Source organism: Neomonachus schauinslandi, chromosome 4 (genome assembly GCF_002201575.2).
Source record: "Neomonachus schauinslandi chromosome 4, ASM220157v2, whole genome shotgun sequence".
Taxonomy (NCBI): domain Eukaryota; kingdom Metazoa; phylum Chordata; class Mammalia; order Carnivora; family Phocidae; genus Neomonachus; species Neomonachus schauinslandi.
Window position 1 is genome coordinate 154306296 of NC_058406.1, and position 27131 is coordinate 154333426.

General features: G+C 37.1%; 1 protein-coding gene across 1 annotated transcript; it reads left to right on the forward strand.

Annotated features, from left to right (window-relative positions):
• The first annotated feature begins 56 nt into the window (after nt 1-56).
• Nucleotides 57-25893, forward strand: DCAF13 (DDB1 and CUL4 associated factor 13). The gene is made up of 11 exons (XM_021688294.1): nt 57-254; nt 3321-3520; nt 4095-4202; nt 6596-6685; nt 8515-8670; nt 13513-13590; nt 15464-15546; nt 19476-19640; nt 22801-22936; nt 24160-24323; nt 25201-25893. The coding sequence occupies exons 1-11, from the start codon at nt 185-187 to the stop codon at nt 25286-25288; spliced, it is 1338 nt and encodes a 445-aa protein (XP_021543969.1). The 5' UTR covers nt 57-184; the 3' UTR covers nt 25289-25893.
• Nucleotides 25894-27131: the final 1238 nt, after the last annotated feature.

Here is a 27131-nt window from a genome sequence, read left to right on the forward strand (position 1 = left end):
GGCCAACCTCGGTCGGCAGAACTACGGAGCGCCGCAGGGTCCTGCTGAGGCGGCTGGCTTCCACACCGTGGAAGTCACATGACAGGAAGTAGTATTGAAGCGGAAGTAGCATGTGCCTGAGGAGGCGGGGGTAACCCGAATTCGGAGGAAAGGCTTGGGTGGTCTGGGATAACTAGCCGCCAAAATGAAGGTGAAGATGCTGAGCCGGAACCCGGACAACTATGTCCGCGAAACCAAGCTGGACTTACAAAGAGGTGAGACAAGTTATTAGGGAGTCTGCCCGCCTTGAGTGTGGCCTCAGCGTCCCCGGAGCAAAGCTGGGGGCACACTGGCGCTCCAGTCTGGTTCTTTCCCTGTTCCCTTTTGCCGAGGCTGACTTTGTACAGATAAGGACGTTGCGGGACTGGGTAGCAGGTAACTTCTCTTCAAGGCCGTTTTTGAAGAACTTTTTCTAGTGGTAAGGGGGAAGGTTGGTCATACCTGGAATGCTTCCGCCTTCCCCTTTCCAGCTGCTGCTCTCTGATTTTTCTCAGATTCCAGTTGTTGAGAAGTGGAACGTGAAAGCCAAACTCGTGAATTCAAGGATTTAACAGGCTTCTTTAAACCTCTCGAACTTTTGGCCACTTTACTTCTTTAAGTTACGTCCTTCTAAATGTGGCAAGAGAAAAGGTGAAACGGTAAAGCCATCGATTTTCTAAACTCTTGTGCAGAAGTCTGATTGGGAAAATGGCTACAATGAAATTAATAAGTCTTATTTATTGGTCTTATTTATTATTCTTATTTACTGGTCTGTTCCCCCATTAGCATCCTGACTGCTTATCATTTATAGATCATAATATCTAAATGACGAGGGACTACCCATGTCTGAAAAGAGAATAACAAAGGCCTTAAGGCAGGAATAAAGATAAAGCATAAGAGAAGGGCCATGTCTTCGGAGTTTGAGTAAGGGGGATAAGCCATAGAAGATGAGGCTCGGATATTTCAGTATTTTGATTGAGTAGTAGAGATTATCCACATATATATGAGTAATGCTGAGAGGTAAATATGTGGCCTCTGTTCACAAGATGTTTACAGGTTAGGTAACAAGATAGTAATATTTCTAAAATGCAAATTAGGTTATGCCGTTTGGACCTGACATCATCCCTGCTTCTTGAACCTCTGGTCCCATCTTCCTCTCTAATTTCCCTAGTTACTACTTTCTTTGCAAGTAACTTACATTTACCCTTAGAGATCTGAGTGCATTTCAGACATTTCTCTTTCAGATGTCCTGTGGCACACACCCTTACTCAATTTAGCTCCTTCCTCTGAACAATTATCTTTGCATATTTATTCCCTGTAGTTGCCCCCCCCCAGCCATTTAAAGCACCCTTCTTCTGTGCTTTGATCACATTTTTGTACTAACGTCAGAGTGTGTATCGCATTGTCTCATGATTATTTTGGTTATTAGTCCTTTCCATCAGACTGAGCTTGTGTAGAAGGGAAGAATTTGTTTCTATATCCACTGTGTCTAGACAACACCTGGCACATAGTGGTTGCTTTATAAATGTCTGAAGGAAGGAATGAGTGAGTGGCTGGTCGTAGACTCTCCATGTTAGGAGATTATTCGTCATCTGATGTTATTGAGTGTCTTATTTTCTATATCTTCCTATTTCTTTATAGTTTCTGATGGAAGTGGGGTTTTTTTTTAAATTTTATTTATTTATTTATTTGAGAGAAAGCAAGCATGAGCAGGGGGAGGGACAGAGGGAGAAGGAGAAGCAGACTCCCCGCTGAGCAGGGAGCCTGTCCCAGGGCTCATTCCCAGGACTCTGAGATCATGACCTGAGCTGAAGGCAGACGTTTAGCTGACTGAGCCACCCAGCACCTTTGATGGAAGTTTTAATAGCAAAATGGAAAAATAGAAGTTTAGGAGCTCTGTAAAACATAAATCAAGGAAGACATTTGTTACCCCCCCCCCTTTTTAAAGATATTTATTTATTTATTTATTTGAGAGAGAGAAAGAATCTCAAGCCAACTCCCCTCTGAGTGCAGAGCCCAACGCGCGCCTCAATCCCAGGACCCCAAGATTATGACCTGAGCCGAAATCAGTAGTCAGCTGCTTAACCAAATAAGCCACCCAGGCGCTCCATTTGTTACCTGTTTTTATTCTTTCATTCTTGTTTAGGTGTTTAGGTGTTATTTCCTTGTAAATTTTTTTTTTAAAGATTTATTTATTTATTTATTTGAGAGAGAGAGAGAATGAGAGAGAGAGCACATGAGAGGGGAGAGGGTCAGAGGGAGAAGCAGACTCCCTGCCGAGCAGGGAGCCCGATGCGGGACTCGATCCAGGGACTCCAGGATCATGACCTGAGCCGAAGGCAGTCGTTTAACCAACTGAGCCACCCAGGCACCCCCTTGTAAATTTTGATTGAATGTTGGATATAGTACCATTAATAGGGAGTTAGAGGATTAAAAGACAGCAAGGTGAAGATGTCGGGTAAGAAAATGCATTTACTTTTTAAACATTAAGGGTTTTTTAGACATGTGTGCTTAGAAATATTTCCTGAGCACAACTGTTAACTGAGACAACATGTTTGGCAGCATAGCATAATAGTTAATAGAACATGGATTCTGAAGCCAGACTGCTTTGGTTTTGAATCCTGGCTTTATCACTTCATAGGCAAGTTACCTCTCCGTGCCTCAATTTCCCAGCTATAAAATGGGAAATAGTAATAGAACTTACCCCATAGGGTGCTGTGGAGATTAAGTGATTAATACACAGTATTTGGAACAGTGCCTGGGACATGGTAAACTTTTTTAAATAAGTAAACAAATGTGTGAAATGCTCAATAAAAAGTAACTATAATCATAGTCACAACAGTGTATGCCTATCAGTATAGTGACTAGCACTGGAGATTAAGTGTTCCCTGCCTCAAAAGGAGCTTAGAGTTCGGTTGAGTAAATATTTGTCATATATTTGTTTTGTACCAAGCACTGTGCTAGGCATAAGTAGTAAAGTGAAGAATGTGGTGAAAGCCCTGCCCATGAAGGCTTTACAATCCAGTTAAAGAATAGTCAGACATGTAAAAGGAAAAGCTGAGGTTATATGTAGGGTCTAATTATTTTGCAAGATGTATGCATTCCATGATTTTCCGGTAGTTTTGGAAAGGTTTCTGAGTAAAACGTCATCTGCTTTTGTATTTTTCACAGTGTAGGCATAGAACAGTGTTCCTAACAAAGGCTTATTGGGTAACAAATTGAATAATTAGCTGAGGAAGACCACAGGAAATATTAAAATCTAATTATTTTATTTTATTAAGAGGAGAACATTTTTATTTCAGTTCCAAGAAATTATGATCCTACCTTACATCCTTTTGAGGTCCCACGAGAATACGTAAGAGCTTTAAATGCTACCAAACTGGAACGGGTATTTGCAAAACCATTCCTTGCTTCTCTGGATGGTCACCGAGATGGAGTCAATTGCTTGGCAAAGCATCCAAAGAGCCTGGCTACTGTCCTGTCTGGGGCATGTGATGGAGAGGCAAGTGTCATTCTAAACATTGCTATTTTAAACTAAAAATAGTTGTGTTGCAAATGTTCTTTAGTTTTGCGTTACTGTGGATTTTAATTGATTTGATTTCATTTTTCTATGTCCTGTTTTCTATTAATTCTCAAGAATGAATTCTGTTTGAATTACAAACTACAGTAGTTTCTCATCTAAGCCTCAGAAATTAGAAACATAGCAGCTGAAGGCTTAATTGAGCTGAAGGCTCAAGCATGTTTACAGTAGTAAAGGTATTGGTGAGGTTTTTTTTTTTTCCCCACAGAGGATGTTATTAATGATTCAACACTTATTTCCACTCTGGCAAGAAAAAGCTTTGAAACACTTTAAACTAGTATCAACAGAGTACTTAACAGATTGAATTTTTTGCTTGTTGATACACTATCCATATGCAGCGCAGTATTTTAAACTAGAGGATTTTGTTTTTAGCAATCTGGTAGAGTGAGTCATAGCCCTTTCAGTGTGAATTTATTTTTCTTGGAACGTAGTACTCCTGCGCCTGAACATTTTATGTTTATAGTTCACTAAAATTTCCTGGTATGCTTTACCATAGGTTAGAATTTGGAACTTGACTAAACGAAAATGTAACCGTACAATACAAGCACATGAAGGTTTTGTACGAGGAATATGTACTCGCTTTTGTGGGACTTCTTTTTTTACTGTAAGTATAATGCAATTAAGTCATTAACTCTTTTCAACATGTGTAAGACTGAGCTAATGTTTTCTGAATTCATTTATTTGTTCCAAGTTTTGGAGTTTCACAACCCAAAATCACTTCTTAAAGCCTTGAAAAGTCCTGGTTTTCTTTATATACTCCAGCCTTCTTCATACTTCTTGATTTTTTTAAATAAATACTTAACATGTTATCGAATTAATATTCTGTAGAACACTGAGAAGTGGGATTAATGCAAGGCAAGGCTAGAAAGGTTGTTTACTCTGGAAGATTTTCAGTGTTGGAGATGAGTAATTTGTACTTTGTCAGATAGTAGTAAATTTTTGAAGTATTTGTGTGTGTAGTAATGTATACAGAATGTACAGTTTACCATTTTAATAATTTTTAAGTGTACATTTCAGTGGCATTAAGCACATTCACATTATTGTGTGACTGTCACCACTTTTTCATCTTCCCAAACTGAAACTCATGTCCATTAAACAGTAACTCCTTATTCCCATCTGCCCCCAACCCTTTGTAACCACTGTTTCACTTTCTTTTTCTGTGCATCTGCCATGTTGTAGCAGCTGTCAGAATTTCTTTCTTTTTATGGTTGAATAATACTCTAATTGTACATACATATGTTTTGTTTATCCATTCATCCGTCAGTGGACATTTGTCTCCACCTTTCTGCTTTTATGAATAATGCTGCTATAAACATTGGTGTGCAAATACCTGCTCAAGTTCATTGAAAGTTTTGTAACAGGAATGAAAGAATCTAAGCTGTGCTTTGGGGTAATTAATTTGACAGCAGTAAGTGATCAGTTTGGAGGCTGTTTTAGTAATTTGGGTAAGCAATAATGAATCTGTGCTAGGGAGGGAAAACCGTGGAAAGTAGTTGTTAGGTTTAGAAACATTTTGGAGGTGTGACAGGCGTGGCAACTGAGGGGTATATAGGAAGATTCCTTTTCCTTCCAGAAATGGGGAAGTCAAGAGCGTCAGAAACTTTAGAGGAGAGAGGGAATGGGAAGGATATGGTATGATGAACTGGACTACAGTGGGCTATCTGAGTGAAGAGGTCTATCAGACCCTTACAGATGTAGGTCTGGAGTTGAGGAAGTCAGAACTAAACTTGGTATCATCAGTACAGGAATAATGATTGAAGCCATGGTATGGCATCATTGGGGGAAAGTGACAGGGAAAATGTAAAAATCCAGAAATGTCAAAGAAATAGCCTTGGGGAATACCTGCTCCTAGGAAGTAGGAAAACTCTGGGAGTAGCCAGAGCTAGAAGACCCTGTAAACGAGCTTTATGTCCCAGGAGGAAAGGATCATTGGTTGTGTGAACTTCTAGAAAGGATGATGAGGATGAAGACTGAAAGAAATATTTTAGGAATATAGACCTGTAAAAAATAGAAAGTTAAAGGTCCTGTGATTCTCATCTTTCAGTTTACCACTGTTGGCAGTTTGGTGTCTATCCTTTCATATGTTTTGATCTATATTTCTACTTTCAGTTAAAACTAGTGGTTTGGTGTATATATACAATTGTTCGTACCCTGTATATGATTATTTTATGTTTTTAACCCTAAACTAAGTTATATTGTGCATTCTGTTTTGCAGCTTATTTCACCTAATATCTTGAATGTATCTGCCACATGCCCAAGTCTAAACTACCATTGTTTGTTACCTTGCCTTGATTTGGGCTCAGGTGCCAACAGTCCTACCCACCATGGCTTTTTTACCATCTGCTGCAACTGTCAGTTCAGTGAAAAGGCAAATGATGTCTTTACAACATTATGAAAATAGTTTTGACCTCATGGACCCCTGGAAAATTCTCAGGGTCCTTCAGAGGTCTGCATTTCACAGTTTGAAAACACTGACTTAATAGTTTTGGAGTCTTATATCATGCAAAGAAGGGCTTTACCCATGGCAATGAAAATGACTTCTGCCTACTATTTTTATGTTTTGTATTTAATTTTTTACATTTAAAATTATGTGGAATTTTATATTTATGTCAGGTATCAGATTGCTTCAAACTTTTTAAATGACTAACTTGATATCATAATACCATTTTATTATAATCCACTTTTTCCCCTAATTTGAAATGCCATCCTTATCACAGTATGCAATTTCTTGCAATATTCATGACCTTTGTTTCTACTCTCCTTTTGCTTGACTTACACTATCTTATTTTTAATTTTATCTACCCTGTGTATTTGTCACAAATCTATACTATACCGTACTTAACATGGTGGGACATAAATGCATCAACAAATACAGTACTGGAAGGATATGGGATGTGTATTTTTTAAATTAGAGATGTTTATAATTTGATATATATGTTATCAAGTTTACAGTTAATAACAGTAGTTCATTATCATCTGAATCATTAATGTTTCGAGGTTGGTGATGACAAAACTGTGAAGCAGTGGAAAATGGATGGACCGAGCTATGGAGAAGAGGAGGAACCATTGCATACAATATTAGGAAAGGTACGGAAATAAATTGACCTGTACTTTGTCTATTAAAATTCTTCTCTTAAAATTATTTCAGAATTTAATTAAAAAAAAAAGATGTAAATGAGACTTTAGGCTGCAATAATTGACCTATTTTCAGCAATATTTAATGCAGTTAAGGTGTTTTGCAGCTAAAGAATTTGAACGGGTCTTTGGTGTTCGTTTTACTGGGTTCAGTTTCTGTGTTTAGCTGGAGGATTCAATGAAATATTTCCTATGGTAAGTCCATGGGAGGAAATCTATAAGAAAAATAATGCTTCGGCTTCTCTCTGATTTATATTATTATAGATCTTACACAAAGCTCAGAATTTCTTACTTGAAAGAACCCTTTAGGCAACGAAGAGGTATTATAATATGATGCTATTTGTATAAATCGCATTTACATTTCTTAGAACATTATTCTGCAAATCAGATGATATGGTTAATTATAGCTTAAGTGTAATTCAGATCATATGGCCTTTACCCATGTTTCATAATGCTTACATTTTGATATCAAGCAAACTTCTAAAGTTAGATTTAATCTTTAAAAAATGCATTTTTAAAATCAGTTCATCATTTTAGTATTATGTTGGTATATATTTAAGTTCTGCTTTTCAGATTTCAAGAAATTGTAAATGTTTTTAAAGGCACATGGAGGTGGGGCATGAGTATAAGATGGAAATAATTTGTAGGTGGTAAAAAAAGTAGTAATTCCTAAAACAAAATTGGCTTCATTCTTGAAAATGTCTTCTCTCTAGGAGCTCCAAATATTTTTGAAATATTTCGTCTTACCCCTATATCTGTGGTAATGGGGATTAATTCTTACCGTGGAAAAGTTTGTCAGACTTGCTTTCATGAATAGAAAATATAATTGGAAGCCTGCGGATGCTGCTAAGAGTTCTTAAAAGCCTAAAGTGTTGGCTAAATAGTTCCCTTTAATTTGCTTTGCAAACATTTTTTACCACATAGTATAAAGACAGATTTTAATCTGGCCCTGAATAGATCAATCACATCTTTTAAATGGATAATACCAAATTTATGAGATTTTAACAGTATTAGCATCCATCTTTGCCAGGTTTATTTCTCCCCCTAAATTTTAATCCAGTTGTTGGTTTTGGTGTTTTTGTCCTGGAATCAGTACTTCATATGTTAAATGTGGAACTGAGTGTTTTAGACCTTACTTCTGCATTTCATTAATTGTTTGCAAGATCCTTGAATACCCAGTGATGATTTAGGGATTACTTCAGATATGTATTCAAACTTAAATACATCCATGTTAACAGTTTTCTTTATTCCTAGAATGTGTGATAGGAATCATTACTTTTTATCGTACTGTTTTATCCTTTATTTATTTTTTATGAGTATATATTTTATTTTATTATGTTATGTTAATCCCCATACGTTACATCATTAGTTTTTGATGTAGTGTTCCATGATTCGTTGTTTGCGTGTAACACTCAGTGCTCCATGCAGAACGTGCCCTCTTTAATACCCATCACCAGGCTAACCCATCCCCCCACCCCCCTCCCCTCTAGAACCCTCAGTTTGTTTTTCAGAGTCCATAGTCTCTCATGGTTCATCTCTCCTTTATTTTTTTTTTCATTTTTTAAGTAGGTTCCACGCCTAGTGTGGGGCTTGAACTCACGACCCCGAGATCAAGAGTCGTATGCTCTACTGAGTCTTTAAGTAAAGGCTTCAAAGGAGTTTCTTTGTAAACAGGGATTTTCTTAAAAAAATGAGAGTGTGGGTAAATATATTTAAAATATGCAGATTTGAAATATTAATGATAGAAAGACCCATCTAAAACAACATCTTTGCTCTTAAAGACAGTGTATACGGGAATTGATCATCACTGGAAAGAAGCTGTTTTTGTCACATGTGGACAGCAAGTGGACATTTGGGATGAACAAAGAACAAGTCCTGTATGTTCAATGACCTGGGGATTCGACAGTATAAGTAGTGTTAAATTTAACCCAATTGAGGTAATGCTGCTTTTTGAAATACTTCTGCTTGTTGTTTCTTTAATAATTTCAGCTCTGTTTAGGAAGCTTTTTTTTTTTTTTTTTTTTAAAGATTTTATTTATTTTTCAACAGAGAGAGAGAGACAGTGAGAGAGGGAACACAAGCAGGGGGAGGGGGAGAGGGAAAAGCAGGCTTCCCGCGGAGCAGGCAGCCCGATGCGGGGCTCGATCCCAGGATCCTGGGATCATGACCTGAGCCGAAGGCAGACACTTAACGACTGAGCCACCCAGGCGCCCTGTTTAGGAAGGTTTTGAGTGTATGATATAAGAATTTGTTTAAATTTTAGTGGGCTTCTGACATTTGGTTAGTTTTCCAGAGTATATCTGAGTTCTGACACCTTTGGTCAATCTTGACATGTTTGCGCACAGTTTAGCCCCATGTACCAGTGTTACGTAGCATTAAAGGAAGGTGTGTGCATGTGCTCTTAGGAGTAGAAGTCAAGCAAATACTGTACTGTGAACGGTTTTACTCATGCCTTCAGTGCTCATGTTCCACAGATTGCATCATTGTATGTTTGGGGAGATGTTCATTTCTTAACTCTCATCGAGGTCAGAAGAGACATTGAGCATTGTTTTCTTTAATTACTTGTAAGTGACAAGGGCACTAAAGATCTATAATAATATGCACGATTACTACTATACTGCATGATGATAGTTATATTTTTCTTTGCTCAGATGTCTGATATGGTGATTCCTAAGTCCTTCGAGGTCTGAGGGAAGAGTTGGAGATTAAACTCTACTTATTGTTTATTGAGGTCTGAATTTAGGAAAGGAGGCTGCCCTAAAGGCTAAGCTAGCCCTTACTTAAGACCTTTCCCGGGCGCCTGGGTGGCTCAGTCATTAAGCGTCTGCCTTCGGCTCAGGTCATGATCCCAGGGTCCTGGGACCGAGCCCCACATTAGGGTCCCTGCTCGGCGGGAAGCCTGCTTCTCCCTTTCCCACTCCCCCTGCTTGTGTTCCTGCTCTCGCTATCTCTCTCTCTGTCAAATAAATAAATAAAAATCTTTAAAAATAAAAAAATTAAAAAAAAAAAAAGACCTTTCCCTGAGCTATTTCTGAATACATAACAATAGATGAACTCATTGTCCAAAAGACTCCGTAGAGATGCCTCTTCCTGCAGAAAGAAAAGGAAATTGCTGCATGTATAAACTAATCTTCAAAGTTATCAAGAGATTATGATGTCAGATGGTATAAGAGAATATCCTGATATGTAAGTTTTGCACTCTCAGAGACCCAAGCTGATAAAAGGGGAAAAAAGTTAAGTCAAAGTAGCAGGGTATAAAATTGTTTATATGAAGTATTGGAACATGAGGTGCTGCAGTTTGATGTGACTTTGGCCTTGTGCTGCTGAGAGGTCAGACGGCATCCTTCTTGCCCCCAGCACATACCTACCTGCACACTTCTGGGAGGGGCTATAGGTCAAGAGCAGGGGTTGGCAAACTGGTTCGTGAGCCCACTGCCTGTTTTTATAAATCACATTTTTACTAGAACACAGCCATGTCCTTTCATTTATATACTGTTTGTAGCTGCCTTTGTACTATGACAGCATAATGGCCCACAAAGTCTAAAATATTTACTCTTTGGTCCTTTACAGAAAAAGTTTGCTGACCCTTGGTCTAGAGTATCTTTACTGTATCTTCCTCACTCCATCCTCCATCACCTTTTGATTGTAGAAGTGAGATATGGCATGGGGGGCAGGGGCAAGCCAGCTAAGCAGAGCCAGGCCAAGGTGACCCTAGGCAGAAGCAGGCTACAAACACAAGCAATTTGTAGGAACATTTTGTGTCCTACTTGGGTGGAGCTAAACTGGAACTGTATTTTCTGCCAGTGTACCTTGGCAGTGACCTTATACAAGTCACACTTCTCTATATTTGCTTCTTTATTTTTTTATTTATTTTTTTTTTTTTAAAGATTTTATTTGACAGAGAGAGAGAGAGACAGCGAGAGAGGGAAACACAAGCAGGGGGAGTGGGAGAGTGAGAAGTAGGCTTCCTGCAGAGTAGGGAGCCCGATGTGGGGCTCGATCCCAGGACCCTGGGATCATGACCCGAGCTGAAGGCAGACGCTTAACGACTGAGCCACCCAGGTGCCCCGCTTCTTTATTTTTAAAATGAGATTAAATAAATCTTCCAGTGTACTTTATACGTTTGTCATGAGGGTAAAACGTGATGAATTTTATGTGAATATTTTTTAAAGATGCTACCCAAATTTAGGATGATGTTATTACTATTAAAAAAATAAACAGAACAGAGAGAATTTGATTCCTACTTCTCTGAGGGATAAACAGTATTTTGCTTCTCTATTTTGGTGAACACCTGTGTCAGAAGAGCTGATGGTTAATTCCAAAAATCATAGTGCTCGCTTTGGCAGCACATATACTAAAATTCCAAAAATCGGGCGCCTGGGTGGCTCAGTTGGTTAAGCAACTGCCTTCGGCTCAGGTCATGATCCTGGAGTCCCTGGATCGAGTCCCGCATCGGGCTCCCTGCTCGGCAGGGAGTCTGCTTCTCCCTCTGACCCACCCCCCTCTCATGTACTCGCTCTCTCTCATTCTTTCTCTCTCAAATAAATAAATAAAATCTTAAAAAAAAAAAAAAAATTCCAAAAATCATAATTAGTTATTAGTGATGACCTAGTGACCATGTTTTTCAAACTTGCCTGTATAACAACTATATTTGTTAAGCTCTATGGGTTTTTATTATTATTATTATTACCCTTATGAACTGAGTGGTAAAAACAAATGGTGTGCATGTCTCTTATCCTATATTAAACTTAATGGGAAGGGCATGTTGCTGTGAACAAATGGGGAGTGTATTTGTTTCCTCTAATCATGAATAATTAATTTTCTGTTAAAATACTGAAGCCTACAATTTTGGTAAAGCCAAAAGTTTTATGCTGAGCATTGCCACATTTTATAGTGTAAAAGTCGGCTTTCAGTCTAGGCAGAATCTTTTGCTTTGCTCAGATTAAAGTCTTTATTTTTAGAAATGGAACCTAGTCAGACTTTGAGGTGGCATAATGAGAAACCAAGAAAGATTGAGAGGAGTCACTAACTAGGGGAAAGTCTCAGAGGAAGTGATTTAAAAATGAAGGTTTTGGGTTTTGTTTTGTTTTTGTTTTTTCTAAAGAATTTATTATTTGGGGGAGAGAGAAAGAGCATGGGGGGGGGGCAGAAGAAGAGGGAGAGAGAGAGAAGCAGACTTCCTGCTGAGCAGGAGCCCGCCCGATGCGAGCAGGAAGCCCAATGCGGGGCTCAATCCCAGGACCTGGGATCATGACCTGAGCTGAAGGCAGATGCTTAAACTGACTGAACCACCCAGGGAACCACCCAGGCACCCCAAAAAGGAAGGTTTTGGAAAGGACTGGACAAGAGATCATGATTGTAGCATTAGCTTTATGATGTTTTATTTGGACTGTGTACACACATACAGTAGTAGTTAGCTGGCCATACAGCCATGTAGTAGATAACTCTTCTTCCTACACTTGCAGTAGGAAGTCATAGGCAGAAGCCAGGAGTTAGAAGTGTCAGGAACCATGAGTGAGGAGGTATGGTAGGACTCAGGTCCTACTGGTAGGTAGAGGGCTTGTTTTAACATAAAGCCAGGGGTTATTTATATCAGCCTCTTGGACACTATAACTGACTTAAAAGTAAATTAAATACTTGAAGGTAGGTATGTGCTGGGGGCAGGAAGGGTGCCGTCTGACTGGCTGACCTCTAAGCAGCACCACAAGGCCAAACTCATGTCAAACTGCAGCACCTCCTGTTCCAATAGTTCATACAAACAATTTTATACCCTGCTACTTTGACTTAATCTTTTTTCTCTTTTACCAGCTTTGGGTCTCTGAGAGTGTAAAACTTAGATATCAGGATATTTTCTTACACCATCTAACATAATCTCTTGGTAACTAAAAATTAGTTTATACATGCAGCAATTAAACAGTTGGACAAAGAACAGGCTTAGTTTATACAAAGGTAATGAGCATGAGGAAATGTTTAACTATTAAAAATCAATAGTTTATATGATTAGAAAATATTTCTGTACAGATATGAACTTTTAAATGCCACTGCTTAATGCTTCCGGTTACAGTAAAACTGACATATTTCCACACTGCAGTGTATATTGATACAGCTCCTTGGAAAACAATTGGTCCTAAATATCAAAGCCATAAAATTGTTCATACTTTTGACTCCGTAATCCATTACTGAAATTTTATCCTTAGAAAAAGAAGATTTGAATTTATGAAAATGTTTGTTGAAGTGTTCGTGATAATACTGAAAACTAGGATTGTTTAAGTTGAAGATTGTTAAGTTGAAGGGGCACCTGGGTGGCTCAGCTGTTGAGTGTCTGCCTTTGGGTCAGGTCATGATCCCGGTGTCCTGGGATCGAGCCCCATGTCTGGCTCCCCGGTCAGTGGGGAGTCTCCTTCTCCCTCTGTCCCTGGCCCTGCTTGTGCTCTCTCACTCTCTATCTTTCCCTCTCTCTCAAATAAATAAAATCTTAAAAAAAAAAAAAAAAAGAATGGATAAATAGGATATGTTCTGTTATAAAAAGAACACTGAATTATCTGAACACTCCCATCACTGACATGTAAAATACACTCATGGGCATTTAGCAATGAAAATACTTGACTTAGGTTGCTGAGTTTATGAGTGATTCATTGTTCTATCTTAAAAATGGGCTTTGATATTATTATAACTTTGTATCTTAAACATAAACAATAAGGGCATGTGAAGCATTTGTTCTTTGAATGGACAGGGTTTGCTGCCAAGCCTGGCTTTTAACTGATGATTATTATTTTTAGACATTCCTCTTGGGAAGTTGTGCTTCTGACAGGAATATAGTACTATATGATATGAGGCAATCTACTCCCCTGAAAAAGGTGAGTTTCAAGTACAATTGTTAATGCATTCCTCTATGAAGTGAGTGACAAAAAAATATGGAGCAAATGTTTTTTTCAGAATTAAATATTTTCACAGGCTTGTTCTTAGAAGCCAAAGTGATTATAATGGCATTCTCTCATCTCATTGTTGCTTTTTCGAGACCCTTAAATCTTCACTAAGTTCTATATCCTAGTCAACTGCCTATCTTCCATAATGCCAGTAAATTTTAGGCACCAAAATTGGTACTTACTGAGCTCAGAGTTCTTAAGTATTGAATCCCATTACTTCACACCCCATGGTTTTCAAAAGACACATACAGTATTCTGTTGTAGAATGTTTTGTAATGGATTCCCATAACCAGCTTTGTTTAATTACATGCTAATGGATACTGTTGTTGCCGTTTTGTTTAGATAGGCACTATCTTGTTCAAGGTGACACATCTCCCAGCAGTTTTAAGGCAGTCATTCCAGGACTCAGATACCAAAGCTGAAACAACCTTAAGCTGACTCTCAAGAGGGACAGATGTATGGTCAGTAAAGAGAGGAGTGCCCCTGTAAGTGAAAGGGTATAAAGTTGATTTCAAGTGCTCCAACTCAGAGTGCAAAAGGGCCTGGACACCACTCATGTGCCACAAGTCCATTGTGATAGTCCACATGTGAACGAAATGCTTTTAAGATTTTTGTTGTTTCTAAACCATTTTTACTACATGTGGTAAATTCGAAAATATTAGAAGTAGAGTATATTCATTGAGGTTTGAACTACATAAAAATGATGATCTTTCCAAAGTACCATTTTAATCATTTTACTCATTCACATGGTATAGTGGGCAAATCTTGCATGAACTTTGGTGTTAGACCTTAAGCAGGCAACTTAATCTGTGTTTCTCCTGTAAAATATTAATAATTACTTTCCAGCACATTGGTGAGAATAAAACATGATATTTTAACCACTTAGCCGAATGCTAAGATGAAATCTAGCTTAATAAATAGTAGTTTCTGCCCCCTCTGCCCTTACATTTTCTGTTTTGAATGGTGCTCCATTACTTTTAGTTGAAGAAAAGAACTATAGCCTGGCTTTCAAGGCCTTCCAGATCTGGTCCCAGTTTGCATTCCATTGATACATTTGTTTCAGTCAGTAAGACAAAATTTAAATAGGGTTTGTCACATGCGAGTCGCCTTGATGGAGGTAGAGATACTATTTTCTCTCATTTCTTTATTCTATATAGTAGGCTGTCGTTGTATCTTCTATCTTTTCTCTCCTACACTTATTAGTTCTCAACAAGGGGTATATTTTTAGAAATGTGGGAGAGACGTTTTAGAGACTAGCCTTTAGTGGACATGTGCCTGAGAGGCTAAACATCTACAGTGGACAGTTACACAAAACAAAAGATTATTCTACTCAAAATGCCAGTAGTGTTCTTGCTGAGAACACTAATATGCTGGTCCTTCCCAGGCCAGCTCAAATCATGCTTGTCTTTTTTGAAACCTTTCTTCTCTTCTTTAACCCTAAAATCACTGTTAATTTTGCCCCCAATTTGATACTTAATCATTTACTGTTTGTTTGTATTTTAACTTTTCTTACATATGTCTCATTTTTCTCACTACACTACAAGTTATTCGTGGTTGAAGGACCATTTATTAAGCATTTTTGTACTTTTCAGTATTTACTATTTAGCCTGTGTACTCTGGAAACAATGATTGATTGATTTCTTTTCCTGTTGCACCGAACTGAATACTTTGCACGTAAGAGGTGTTTACTAAATATTTGCTTAAATCAATTAAGAAAAAAGGAAAGGAAATGAAGTGGGAGACTTATCCATTTGAGAGGGAATTGATTTCATGGTAATGGGTTAGTGTATTTTTCCTTTCTCAGGTCATCTTAGAGATGAGAACAAATACAATTTGTTGGAACCCTATGGAAGCTTTCATTTTTACTGCAGCAAATGAAGATTACAAGTAAGTTTTCTTCTTTTTTTTTTTTTTTTTTTAAGATTTTATTTATTTGACAGAGAGAACACAGCGAGAGAGGGAACACAGGCAGGGGGAGTGGGAGAGGGAGAAGCAGACTTCCCGCTGAGCAGGGAGCCCGATGCGGAGCTCGATCCCAGGACCCTGGGATCATGACCTGAGCCGAAGGCAGACGCTTAACGACTGAGCCACCCAGGCGCCCCAAGTTTTCTTCTTTTTAAAACTTACTTGTTTCTATGTGAAGTGGCTCAGTTGTATAAATCTTACTAATATGTTTTCGTAGGTAATAGTCCTTCAAATATCAGAAAATTGTCACTTGTTTTACTAAAGTAAATGTATTTCCCAAATTGGAGAAGAGCTTCTTAGAAAAATATTCTCAGTTTTCAAAGTGATATAGACCAGAGACAGTAATCTACAACCCATGGACCAAATCCTATCTGCTGCCTGTTTTTGTACATAGTTATTGGAATATAATGATACACATTTATATGTTGAATATGGCTGCTTTTGTGCTATCTTGCCTGAGTTGAGTGGTTGCAACAGAGACCACATGGCCCACAAAGCTAAAAACTATTTATTATGTGGCCCTTCACAGAAAAAGTTGGCTGATCTCTGTACCATATAAATAATGACTGAACCATACATGTTTTAATAGAAACTAAAAATATTTGCCTACCAAATGTGTAGTTCTTCACATAGCTGATATTCATATAGTCATGTTATCAGCATCACTATTAACTTCAGTAAGACAAAAGGAAAAATAAAGTTTCAATTTTTACCTTAATGTTTATAGACTCCGTGCAAAGTGACTTACTTAGCAGCCTTACATTTTTGACCTAGATGGAATTTTATGATCCCTTATATATTGCCTTAAAACTTGTTGAGGCATTTCACATTGGCTGTCTTATTTTATCTTCTCAGTATCCCTGTAAGGTAGATAGGAGGACATGTATGTTATCCCCTTTTTAGACATGAGGGTGTTAAAGCTGGGAGTTTAATCCCCTAGGGAGGAAAGAGTGTCTTACCTTTTCTTTAATCCAAAGCATTTGTTGTAGTACAATGCATATGGTAGATTCTTAATACATATTTTTTTGAGAAGGTGAAAGTTTGTCACTGGATTGAACTTTAGATCTTCAGCATTTAAATTCTTTGTTCTTTTCACTGTCATTACTTATGAAAACATAAATTAGCTCAGAAATAGGATTTATTACATGATGTTTTAGTGGTACCAACTAAAAACATCTGTTATGACTTTCTTTACTTATGCTCAGTTGGATTCTCATTAGGTGGTAATATCCAACCAAATTAGTTGAAGGCCTTTAAGTCTTTATGAACGGTTAGAAATTAAATGGCCTTATTCCAGTTAAAGGTAATAAAATAGTGTTTTGCTGACCAACCTTATTAAGGTTTCTAAAGTTTGTTCTAATTAGCTCTTTTGGCAAGATACCTTTTTACAGAGTATCTCTGGGATTTCTCAGTTCTTGCCTTGGGAAGAATTTCATATGACACCTGAAACAAAAAGCACATCCCTTGTAAGAAGGCTGTTAGACTACCGTAATTGCTCTTACTTGAAAGTGATCTTGCCTTGGTAGTCTATGGTTTTTTGTATTTTCTTTTATTGCCCACCAAATAATCTAATCATTCTGAATTTAAACCCCACCCAAGTAACCGCTGTAAAAATTTGGACTTAGTCATGTAAACTAACTCCATGCCATAGTTTCATCATCAGTAAGATAATAGGGTTGAAATAGATAATCCCTAAAGACTCCTGTAACTTGAAACTTTGTTATGTAAACATTTTCTATTCAAATGGGTTGATTTACTTAGATTTTGAATAAGTTCTTAACCTTTTTCTTGTGTAGAGATTAACAGAATTTACTAACAAATCACAGTGTGCTAAAACAAAGAAAACCTGGTTGAGAACCACTGTTCTAGACAATGAATATAAAGCAGTTGTCAACTCAGAAGTTTAACCTCAAAGATCAGTATGACATTGGCTAACCATCCTGTGGTATGTTGGGAGATTTAAACACCACCACCAACAGTGACTTGTCTCTTGAGAATTTTGTGTCATTTGGGATATTTTACCAATACCATGAGTGATTTTTCATAGTAATGATGTGAAAAAGTATTCTTTAAGTGTTAGGTCAATTTTTTAAACATTTTTTTAGGCTTATTGAAAAGATGCAAAAATAATATCTGTCAGCCAGCTTCCCCCAAGGTTAACATCTTATGTAACCATAGTTCAATCAGCAAAACAAGAGATTAACATTGGTACAATACATTTGACATTGATTAACTAAACTACAGACTTTACTCCATCACCAGTCTTTCCATTAATGTTCTTTGTCCATTCTAGAATCCAACACAGGATTCCACGTTGCATTTAATTGTCATGTCTCCTTAGTCTGCTCAGTCGGTGACTGTTGCTCAATCTTCCCTTGTTTTTGATGACCTTAGTACTTTTGAAAAGGATTTACTTGTTAGTTTACCTTGTAGACTGCCCTTAATTTGGCCTAAACTGATGTTTTCTCATTATTAGATTGAGATTATACAATTTTTGCAAGAATACCACAATACAGATGTGCCCTTCTTGGCTCATCACTTCAGGGGTACATGATGTCACTTACTACTGGTGGTGTTAATCTTGATCACTTAGTTAAGGTGGTATCTGCCAAGTTTCTGCACTGTAAAGTTACAATTTTTTTTTTCCTTTTGTAATTAACACTAATCTTTGGAGAGATACCTTGAAATTATGTAGATACCTGGTTTCTCCTCAAACTTTTGCTCAGTAATCTTAGCATTTTGAAGTGTTGTAATGTTAGGAACTTGATTACAGTAATGATGTGTTACTGTTGTCGGTTATGCACATTGGTTCATTTGAAACATTATTATTTTAGCTGTTGATTAAGAATTTTTAAATCTTGGGGCACCTGGGTGGCTTAGTTGGTTAAGTGGCTGCCTTCGGCTCAGGTCATGATCCTAGGGTCCTGGGATTGAGTCCCGCATCGGGCTCCCTGCTCAGCGGAGAGTGTGCGTCTCCCTCTCCCTCTGCCTACCTCTCTGCCTACTTGTGCTCTCTCTATATCTCTCTGTCAAATAAATAAATAAAATCTTAAAAAAAAAAAAGAATTTTTAAATCTTGAAAATAATGAACTCATTTTTTTTTTTACCAGCTGTGCACAAAGTATAGCTTTCTAATTTTAATACACCCTTTGAAAAGCCATAGTCACTTTTGTAGAGTGGAACTTTGTTGGAAATGACTTGTCAACTCAAAAACCTTAAAAATTCTCATGCTTTTGGACTTAGTAATTTACTTGCAGGAATTTGTCCAGATTTAATTGAATTTGTCCCATTCAGTTAAAGATTGAATTTCAAAAATTCAAATACTGGAATTTAATTTAAGAATTATTTAAAATTGAAAGTTGGAAATTTTTATTAATAAATTATAAATAAATAAATTTTTAAATAATTTATAAGTTATTTTAACTCATTTAAGTATGCAGCCATAAGTGTTTATAATATGCTACATGAAATATCAGAATACAGAACTTTATACAATGTTACAAATTTTGTTAAAAGTATATATTTAAATATTAGCATAGTGAAAAGATTAGAAGTGATTATACTGCACTAACTGTTGTTTCTCTGGGTGGTGGAATTGAAGGTAAGCTTTGTACTCTGTACTTTTTTGAAAGTTTCACATTTTCTACAATGAGGATGAAAGTGTGTAAGTGTAATCTTAAGGAATAATAAAAGCTGGTAATATTTTTCCCTATCCCTTGCTGCTATGTAAAAAAGCTGTATATTTAGGTGTGCATTATTTAGCTAATGGTCTTAATTTCCCTAGTGTCTCTTAGTACTGCATATGTTTCTTTATAGAAATTTGTATGGAGTAATCAAAATTTCATTTACAGCTTGTATACTTTTGATATGCGTGCACTGGACACTCCTGTAATGGTACATATGGATCACGTGTCTGCGGTGCTTGATGTGGATTATTCTCCCACTGGGAAAGAGTTTGTGTCCGCTAGTTTTGATAAATCTATTCGTATCTTTCCTGTGGACAAAAGTAGAAGCAGGTATGTGACTACCAGTAAACTATTTTTTCTTTTTGATGTTTTCTTGTCTTGATCATCATTTACCTTTTTTGAAAGGTTGTTTGGTTATGTGTATATGGTGGGACTAACTTTGTATATCACAGCGGTGGTATATGGCACTTGTGATTGGGTTTAGATACGAGTGGTATTTCCTCTGATCTTTGCCTTCATCTGCTTAACAGGTAGTTCTGGTTTGTTCTGTGGTCTGCTCTAGTTCATTACAAACGTCAAATAGCACAGCCAGTGCTTTGAATAATCTTTATTTTTAAACTGTTTTTCTTTGAAAGACTTTAAAATGGTAAAATGTATTTTTAAAGTAAATTTTTAATAGATTATTAAAAACTACAATAAGTCAGTATTTGAAATTAGAAAACAGTATGGAGTTTCCTCAAAAAGTTAAAAATAGAGCTACCCTATGACCCAGCAATTGCACTACTAGATACTTACCCCAAACATACAGATGTAGTGGAAAGAAGGGGCACATGCACCCCCAATGTTCATAGCAGCAATGTCCGCAATAGCCAAACTGTGGAAGGAGCCGAGATGCCCTTCAACAGATGAATGGATAAAGAAGATGTGGTCCATATATGCAATGGAATATTACTCAGCCATCAGAAAGGATGAATACACACCACTTGCATCGACATGGATGGAACTGGAGGGAATTATGCTAAGTGAAATAAGTCAAGTAGAGAAAGATAATTATCATATGGTTTCATTCATATGTGGAACATAAGAAGTAGCACAGAGGACCATAGGGGAAGGGAGAGAAAACTGAAGAGGGGGGAAATCAGAGAGGGAGACAAACCATGAGAGACTATGGACTCCGGGAAACAAACCAAGGGTTTCAGAAGGGAGGGGTATGGGGGGATGGGGTAGCGGGGCGATGGGTATTAAGGAAGGCACATATTGTGACGAGTACTGGGTGTTATAATACACAACTAATGAATCGTTGAACACTACATCAAAAGCTAATGATGTGTACTATATGGTGGCTAACCGAACATAATGAAAAAATAATAAAGTTACTGATTTGAGAGCTTAAAAAAATGAAATTAGACTTTAATTGCTATTTCATTCAATATTTACTAAGCAAACTAGTAAATTACTTGCATTCACATGGAATAATTTGATTGTGTAGTCAAGAGTTTAAGTTTTTAAAAGGTATCTCCTAATAGTATAACTTTTAGTGAGCTGTTGTAAATCTTTTTTTTTTTTTTTTAAAGATTTTATTTATTTGACAGAGAGAGACACAGCGAGAGAGGGAACACAAGCAGGGAGAGTGGGAGAGGGAGAAGCAGGCTCCCAGATGAGCAGGGAGCCCGACGCGGGGCTCAATCCCAGGACCCTGGGATCATGACCTGAGCCGAAGGCAGCCGCTCAACCGACTGAGCCACCCAGGCGCCCCGCTTTTGTAAATCTTTAATGCGTATAAACATATCTAGAAGTTAAGAACTCTGCATAGTTTACCATTAAGGAGGCTCTGTTTTGGTTAAGGAACTAACCATTGGATTTGACTGGTTTCATATATCAACAGATTATTTTTAATGGTTAAAGCCTGATGAATTTCCTATCATTTGGTTTTTTTTTTTTTTTTAAGATTTTATGTATTTGAGAGAGAGAGCATGCAAGCAAGCACAAGCAGGGGGAGCTGCAGAGGGAGAGGGAAAAGTAGGCTACCCACTGAGCAGGGAATCCGCCATAGGATTCCATCCCGGGACCCTGAGATTATGACCTGAGCCAAAGGCAGACACTTAACCAACAGAGCCATCCAGGCACCCCGAATTTCCTGTCATTTAAATTCATTATGGGATGCCTGGGTGGCTAAGTTGGTTAAGGGTTTGCCTTTGGCCTAGGTCATGGTCCCAGGGTCCTCTGATCAAGTCTTGCATCAGGCTCCTTGCTTTGTTGAGGAGCCTGCTTCTCCCCCTGCCTGCTATTCCCCCTGCTTGTGTTCTCTCTCTTTCTCTCTCTCTCTGACAAATAAATAAAATCTTTTTAAATACATACATACATACATTATATTGCTAAAGAAAAGAAGGGCCGCTTAAATAGGTAGAGATTATAAGAAATGAAACTTGTAAAAGCAGAGAATTGAGAGGGGGAAAAATGCAGTCTATCATGTTTTTATTTTAATAGTTGATGTTCTTTCTAACCATCCTTCACCTTTTAGAAATACATTTCTTAGGGTTTCTCTACGTGTTCACTCAAGAGCTCGAAACATATCCGTTAGAAACAGTGTAAAAGACTAGTTTCGTGAGTGTATCTCAGATATTTTTTATAAATCCAAATTCTTTTTGATCTGGTCATCATGTGTGGGTTTTCTTTTACTGTGCAGAGTGGCCAGGCTCGTTTCCTTTCTCTCGAGTCTACATTTTGAATCATCTAACCCAGATATGGAAAGTTCATTTCTCCAAAAGTCTCTATTTTTCCTGACCCCGTCTTTTACTTGTTTTTTAATGCTCTTCTTAACACTTTCCCAATATAGTATCTTCTGTGAATTCACTTAACATGTTTCACAGCCTTTCCAAATAGGTACGATATTTTACATTTCCATTTATAAAATGATTCTTAACTCATCAGATACTTCTGTAGCCTTCCCTTTCTGTTCACACATGTAAATCATCAACTCTCACTTTAATTAAGCAAGCTTTTTAAAACAATTTGACTGAAACAAAAATCAGACATTAGGATCAACATATCAGGATGTGCTCTTTGAATGCTATTACATTTATTTTATTCTCCAGTAAAATGAAAAAAAAAAATTGATTATTGACCTGTATTGATTTGGAGGGAGGAGACAATCTATTTCTTATTGTTAAAAAATTACTCTAGCTTCAACATATTTTGTGTTATATGCCTTCAGTAATTTTGTGAACTTTATCCTGGGCATCTGGTTTTGCTTAGTTTGTTTATTTTTCTTATTGAATTGTAATTTCTCTGAGGTCAGGAATTTTTTTAAGTCCCCAGGGTTTAGCATAGAACCTTGTTAGTTTGGTTCAATAAAAATATGTTAAAATTAATTTGAATTTCCCTTTTATACTCTCTTCAGACTCAGAAGTGCTATCCTGATACTTGATGGGCAATGGTTAAAGAAAATCTGTATCAAAATCCTAATTTTAACTTAATTCCTCTTCTTTAGGGAAGTCTATCACACAAAGAGAATGCAACATGTTATCTGTGTAAAATGGACTTCTGACAGCAAATATATTATGTGTGGATCTGATGAAATGAACATTCGTCTATGGAAAGCTAATGCTTCTGAAAAATTGGGTGTGGTAAGAGAACTCGTTTTCTTTCATTATCATAAAACTAGTTTCTAATTTAGTGGGTATTATTATATTGTAAAGAATTTATTTGAAGTACTTTTAAGTATTTTGATCAAACTGGCATAGTTGTGATAAAAAGAAATAAGTTAGCACAAAATAGACAAATCTGTATTGAGATTTGCTTTTTTCATGTCACAGGCACCTTCAGGGGCCTTTGTTAATTAAAATGTTTGATAATATTTGAGCCTTCTTGATTCTTTGTGTTTTTCTTGAGATAAGGAGAGAAGGTGTAGAGAGAGACTAGAAGGTTAGAACTGAGAATACCTGTTTCTTCTGTTAAAGGAATAGTAATCCGGCACATCAAAGGCTGCAAGTGCCTGGGAGGTCTTTTAATTTCAAAAACTGTGGAACACTAACTTAAAAAAAAATTACAGAAAGCTTAGGGGTATAAAAAAGATTCAGTGAAGATATAACACATATTATCATTGGCTGGCTACGTCTGGGTTGGGGTTATGGTTGGTTTTTCTTTTGGTGTTATCCTAAATGTCTCATGTTTCATAGCAGAAATATGAGACATTTAGAAAAACATCAAAAACATAGCAGAAACGTGAGACGTATCAAATATGAGTGTTTATATCAGCAACAAATACTGAGTTTAAAAAGGAAAGGTTAAATGTGAGTTATTTTCTACTTAGCCCCAGTAAGAAAATCAAGATATGATAAACAGTAATTAAAGACAATTTTATTTTAGGCTTAATGATTGGTAAGTATTACACTATGCCTGGGTTTCAGTTCATCATTACAAGTTCCTCTAAATCATATCATCTTTAACATTTGTTAAACAAGACCTTGTCATTACAGAATTGAACACTTTTTGTTTTCAGTTTGAGTAGTTATTTTTATGGAAAAATGTTGAGGGATTATTTTAGGAGCTTTTTCTCTGTTATTTATGCCCAGAAAAGGTCTGATTCAGTGGTCCACATAGCCCTACTACCTCAGCACTGATATTTTAACTTGGTGGCATCTATCTACATGGGGGCATACAGCCTAAAAGGAAATTCAGTGTTTGCAGAGATATGACTCACATAACCTTGTAAAGGGTAGAATTACGTTGGCCATTTTGGTTGCATGTCCTAGAAGTTTAGTTTTTGGGACAAACGGTGCTTCCTAGCTTTGTTATATGAAGAAAAAGAACAAACCATTCATTGAAATATCAAAATGCATTTTTCCAGCTTACATCACGAGAAAAAGCAGCCAAAGATTATAACCAGAAGTTGAAGGAGAAATTTCAACATCATCCTCATATAAAACGCATTGCTCGTCACCGGCATCTACCAAAATCTATCTACAGCCAGATCCAGGAACAGCGCATCATGAAGGAAGCTCGCCGGCGGAAGTATGATTTGGGGCATTTGATTCTCTCTGAGTACCCTTTTCTAACTTCTCTTAGCTCACTGGAAATAAACAAAAACCTGCCTTTTGAGGGAATAGTTTATGTGCTGTTACACAGTAGAGATGTTTTTGGATACTCCCTGAAGGGGAAGCAATGATTATCTGGGAATTTCCATTACCTATTTTTTGAGATTATGTTTAAAGGGCAACCAGTAAAGATGAATTCAATCAAAATAAGAAAACATTTCTGCTCATACTAAAAAAAACTATTGTAAATAATGTTTTAAAAAATGATTTCTAATGGAATTAAGAGGTATTGTATATTTTCCAAGTTAAAGAATGCAAAGAACTCATAACATCCATTTCTTGAAACATGTTAGAAAAATTTTTATTCATCATAGAATTTTGGATCTAAGACAGAGCTCTCACTACCATTTTCCCAGTAGAATGTTCTTCTCTTTGTAATAGGACATTGTTATGTGATAAGAGAAGAAGCAAATAAGTTAAACAAAGTTGATCTCTAGCTACTTTTTACCCAATCTCCTTGTGAAAACTTCTTTTTTAATAAGGAGTTTTCTTTTTTTTTTTTTTAAAGATTTTGTTTATTTATTTGAGAGAGAGAGAGCACATGAGAGGGGGGAGGGTCAGAGGGAGAAGCAGACTCCCTGCTGAGCAGGGAGCCGATGCGGGACTCAATTCAGGGACTCCAGGATCATGACCTGAGCCGAAGGCAGTCGCTTAACCAACTGAGCCACCCAGGCGCCCCAATAAGGAGTTTTCTAGTGAAAGAAAAGACTGTGGTTTTTCTAAGAAAGCTTTCTTTGGTTAAGGTGATTTCTCATAAACTTGCTTACGTTTAATTATGTTTATTTTATTTCTAGGGAGGTGAATCGTCTCAAACATAGCAAGCCTGGATCTGTATCAATTGTGTCAGAGAAGAAGAAACACATAGTGGCAGTTGTGAAATAATACTTGGTATTCCTACCAATCCTGATGAATAATTATTTGTTACATTTTGATGTGCAGACTGCAAATAAAGTACTGGCTTTAGAATAATAACAAACAGTTCAGTTACATGTGTAGAACACTACCCTGAAAAACTGTCCGGAAAGGTGGCCTGGTTGATAAGACTATCCAACATTTTATCCTTGATCTGCTTTCTTATTTCATTGAAGAATACAGTATTTGCAAACTAACATGTTTATTACTGTTAGAAATTGCAGATACACTTTCGCTTTGATCTATTATTATAGATATACTATACATTTGAATTTACATTTAAGACCAAACATCTCTTTTGTTACCTTTAATATTACGTTGGGTAATTATTGCAATGATTCTTCCTATGATTACATATAACGTGGAAGAATTATGTCAGAACTTTTTAAATTAATTTTCTGTGCTTTATTTGTATTTGGCTCTTTGAGACTTTAAAGATGATCAGCTTGCATTTATATAACTTTTATAAAAATTATAATTTATGGTCAAGTTAAGATAATAAAACCTCCTTTTCTCAACATTGTAACTTTGATCCATTTCTAATTTCTCAATCTCAGTAAATCATAAATACTTCTGTGTGACATATGTTGTTTTTTTTTTTAATTGTAGTTGAGTAAACTTTACTATGAATATATATAACCCAAATTTTAGGAAATTTTAAGTAAAGAATAGATTTTTAGGGGCACCTGGGTGGCTCAGTTGGTTAAGCATCCGACTCTTGATTGTAGCTCAGGTCTTGATCTCAAAGTCATGGGGTCAAGCCCTGCACTGAGCTCCATGCTGGTTGTGGAGCCTACTTAAAAAGACAAAAAACTGAAAGAAAGATTTTTTAAAACACAAAAATACATATATTAAGAATGCATATATTTGTATTAAAAATATAAAGAAATGCACAGGGATGATAAAGATCAAAATCTGGAGAGAGAGAGAGAAAGATAGGGTGGGATACATAGGAGACTCCAACTCTTACTAATGTTCAGTTTCTTAAGCTGTGTGATCATTGTATTTATGCTTTCTTGGATATCTTGGATATTTCACCATATTTTTCTTAAGGCTGAGAAGAGATCATCTGTCTACCTTTTTAATTCATATGATCTATTGTAGGCCCTACTTACTTGATTTGCAAGATGAACGAAGTTGTGTTTGCATCTATACTGCTATTAGTTCGGGTGTGGTTTCAAAGAAGTATGCAAAAACTGATCCAAAAATATGAGCTTTGGTGTAGTTTAAGTCCTACAAGAAGCAGATACCTAAATGAGATTAGATGGGCAAGAGATTTATTGGCCGGAACTGTCTGTAAAGGATTAAGAGGCGGGAGCAGGAGTACACAGGGAGAGCCTTCTGTCTGGACTGTAGGCTTGACACCTGTGACAGGAGAGCAGGAAGAAAGGACTGAGTAGAAGGAGCCTCAGGCTGCAGTGTGGTTCTAAGAAAGGTTGTGCCAGGCTGATGGGGTGTCCTGGAACCAAAGTTGCTTGTCAAAGGAGTCCCACATTGAAGAATGGGCCAGCACTAGTACCCTCACTGTGCTCAGTCAGTGGCAGGGAGCAGCCGTGGGGTCCTCAGCTAGGACTCCGTCAGCTGTACTTCCTGCAGCCGGTTCTTGAAGGAATTCTGAGCAGAGCATTCTATAGCTGCACCCCCTTGTGCCACACAGATCCACTTCTTACAGGTTTGGGGAGCAACTCCTCCATGATTTCCATGCACCTCTTTTAGAAGAGGGAGTTTGGTTGGATGGTCAGGAACTCCTGTCTCTGAAGGGCCGCAACTAGTACTCATCTTCTCTGTCTTCTGTCATCTTTTTAAAATTTTC

Bases quoted from the DNA above. Each gene is read 5' to 3' on its own strand.
- DCAF13 (XM_021688294.1), top strand. From the start codon at position 185: ATGAAGGTGAAGATGCTGAGCCGGAACCCGGACAACTATGTCCGCGAA. The intron at 19,641-22,800 runs GTATGTGACTAC...CCTCTTCTTTAG, and splicing joins GTGGACAAAAGTAGAAGCAG to GGAAGTCTATCACACAAAGA. The intron at 24,324-25,200 runs GTATGATTTGGG...TTTTATTTCTAG, and splicing joins AAGGAAGCTCGCCGGCGGAA to GGAGGTGAATCGTCTCAAAC.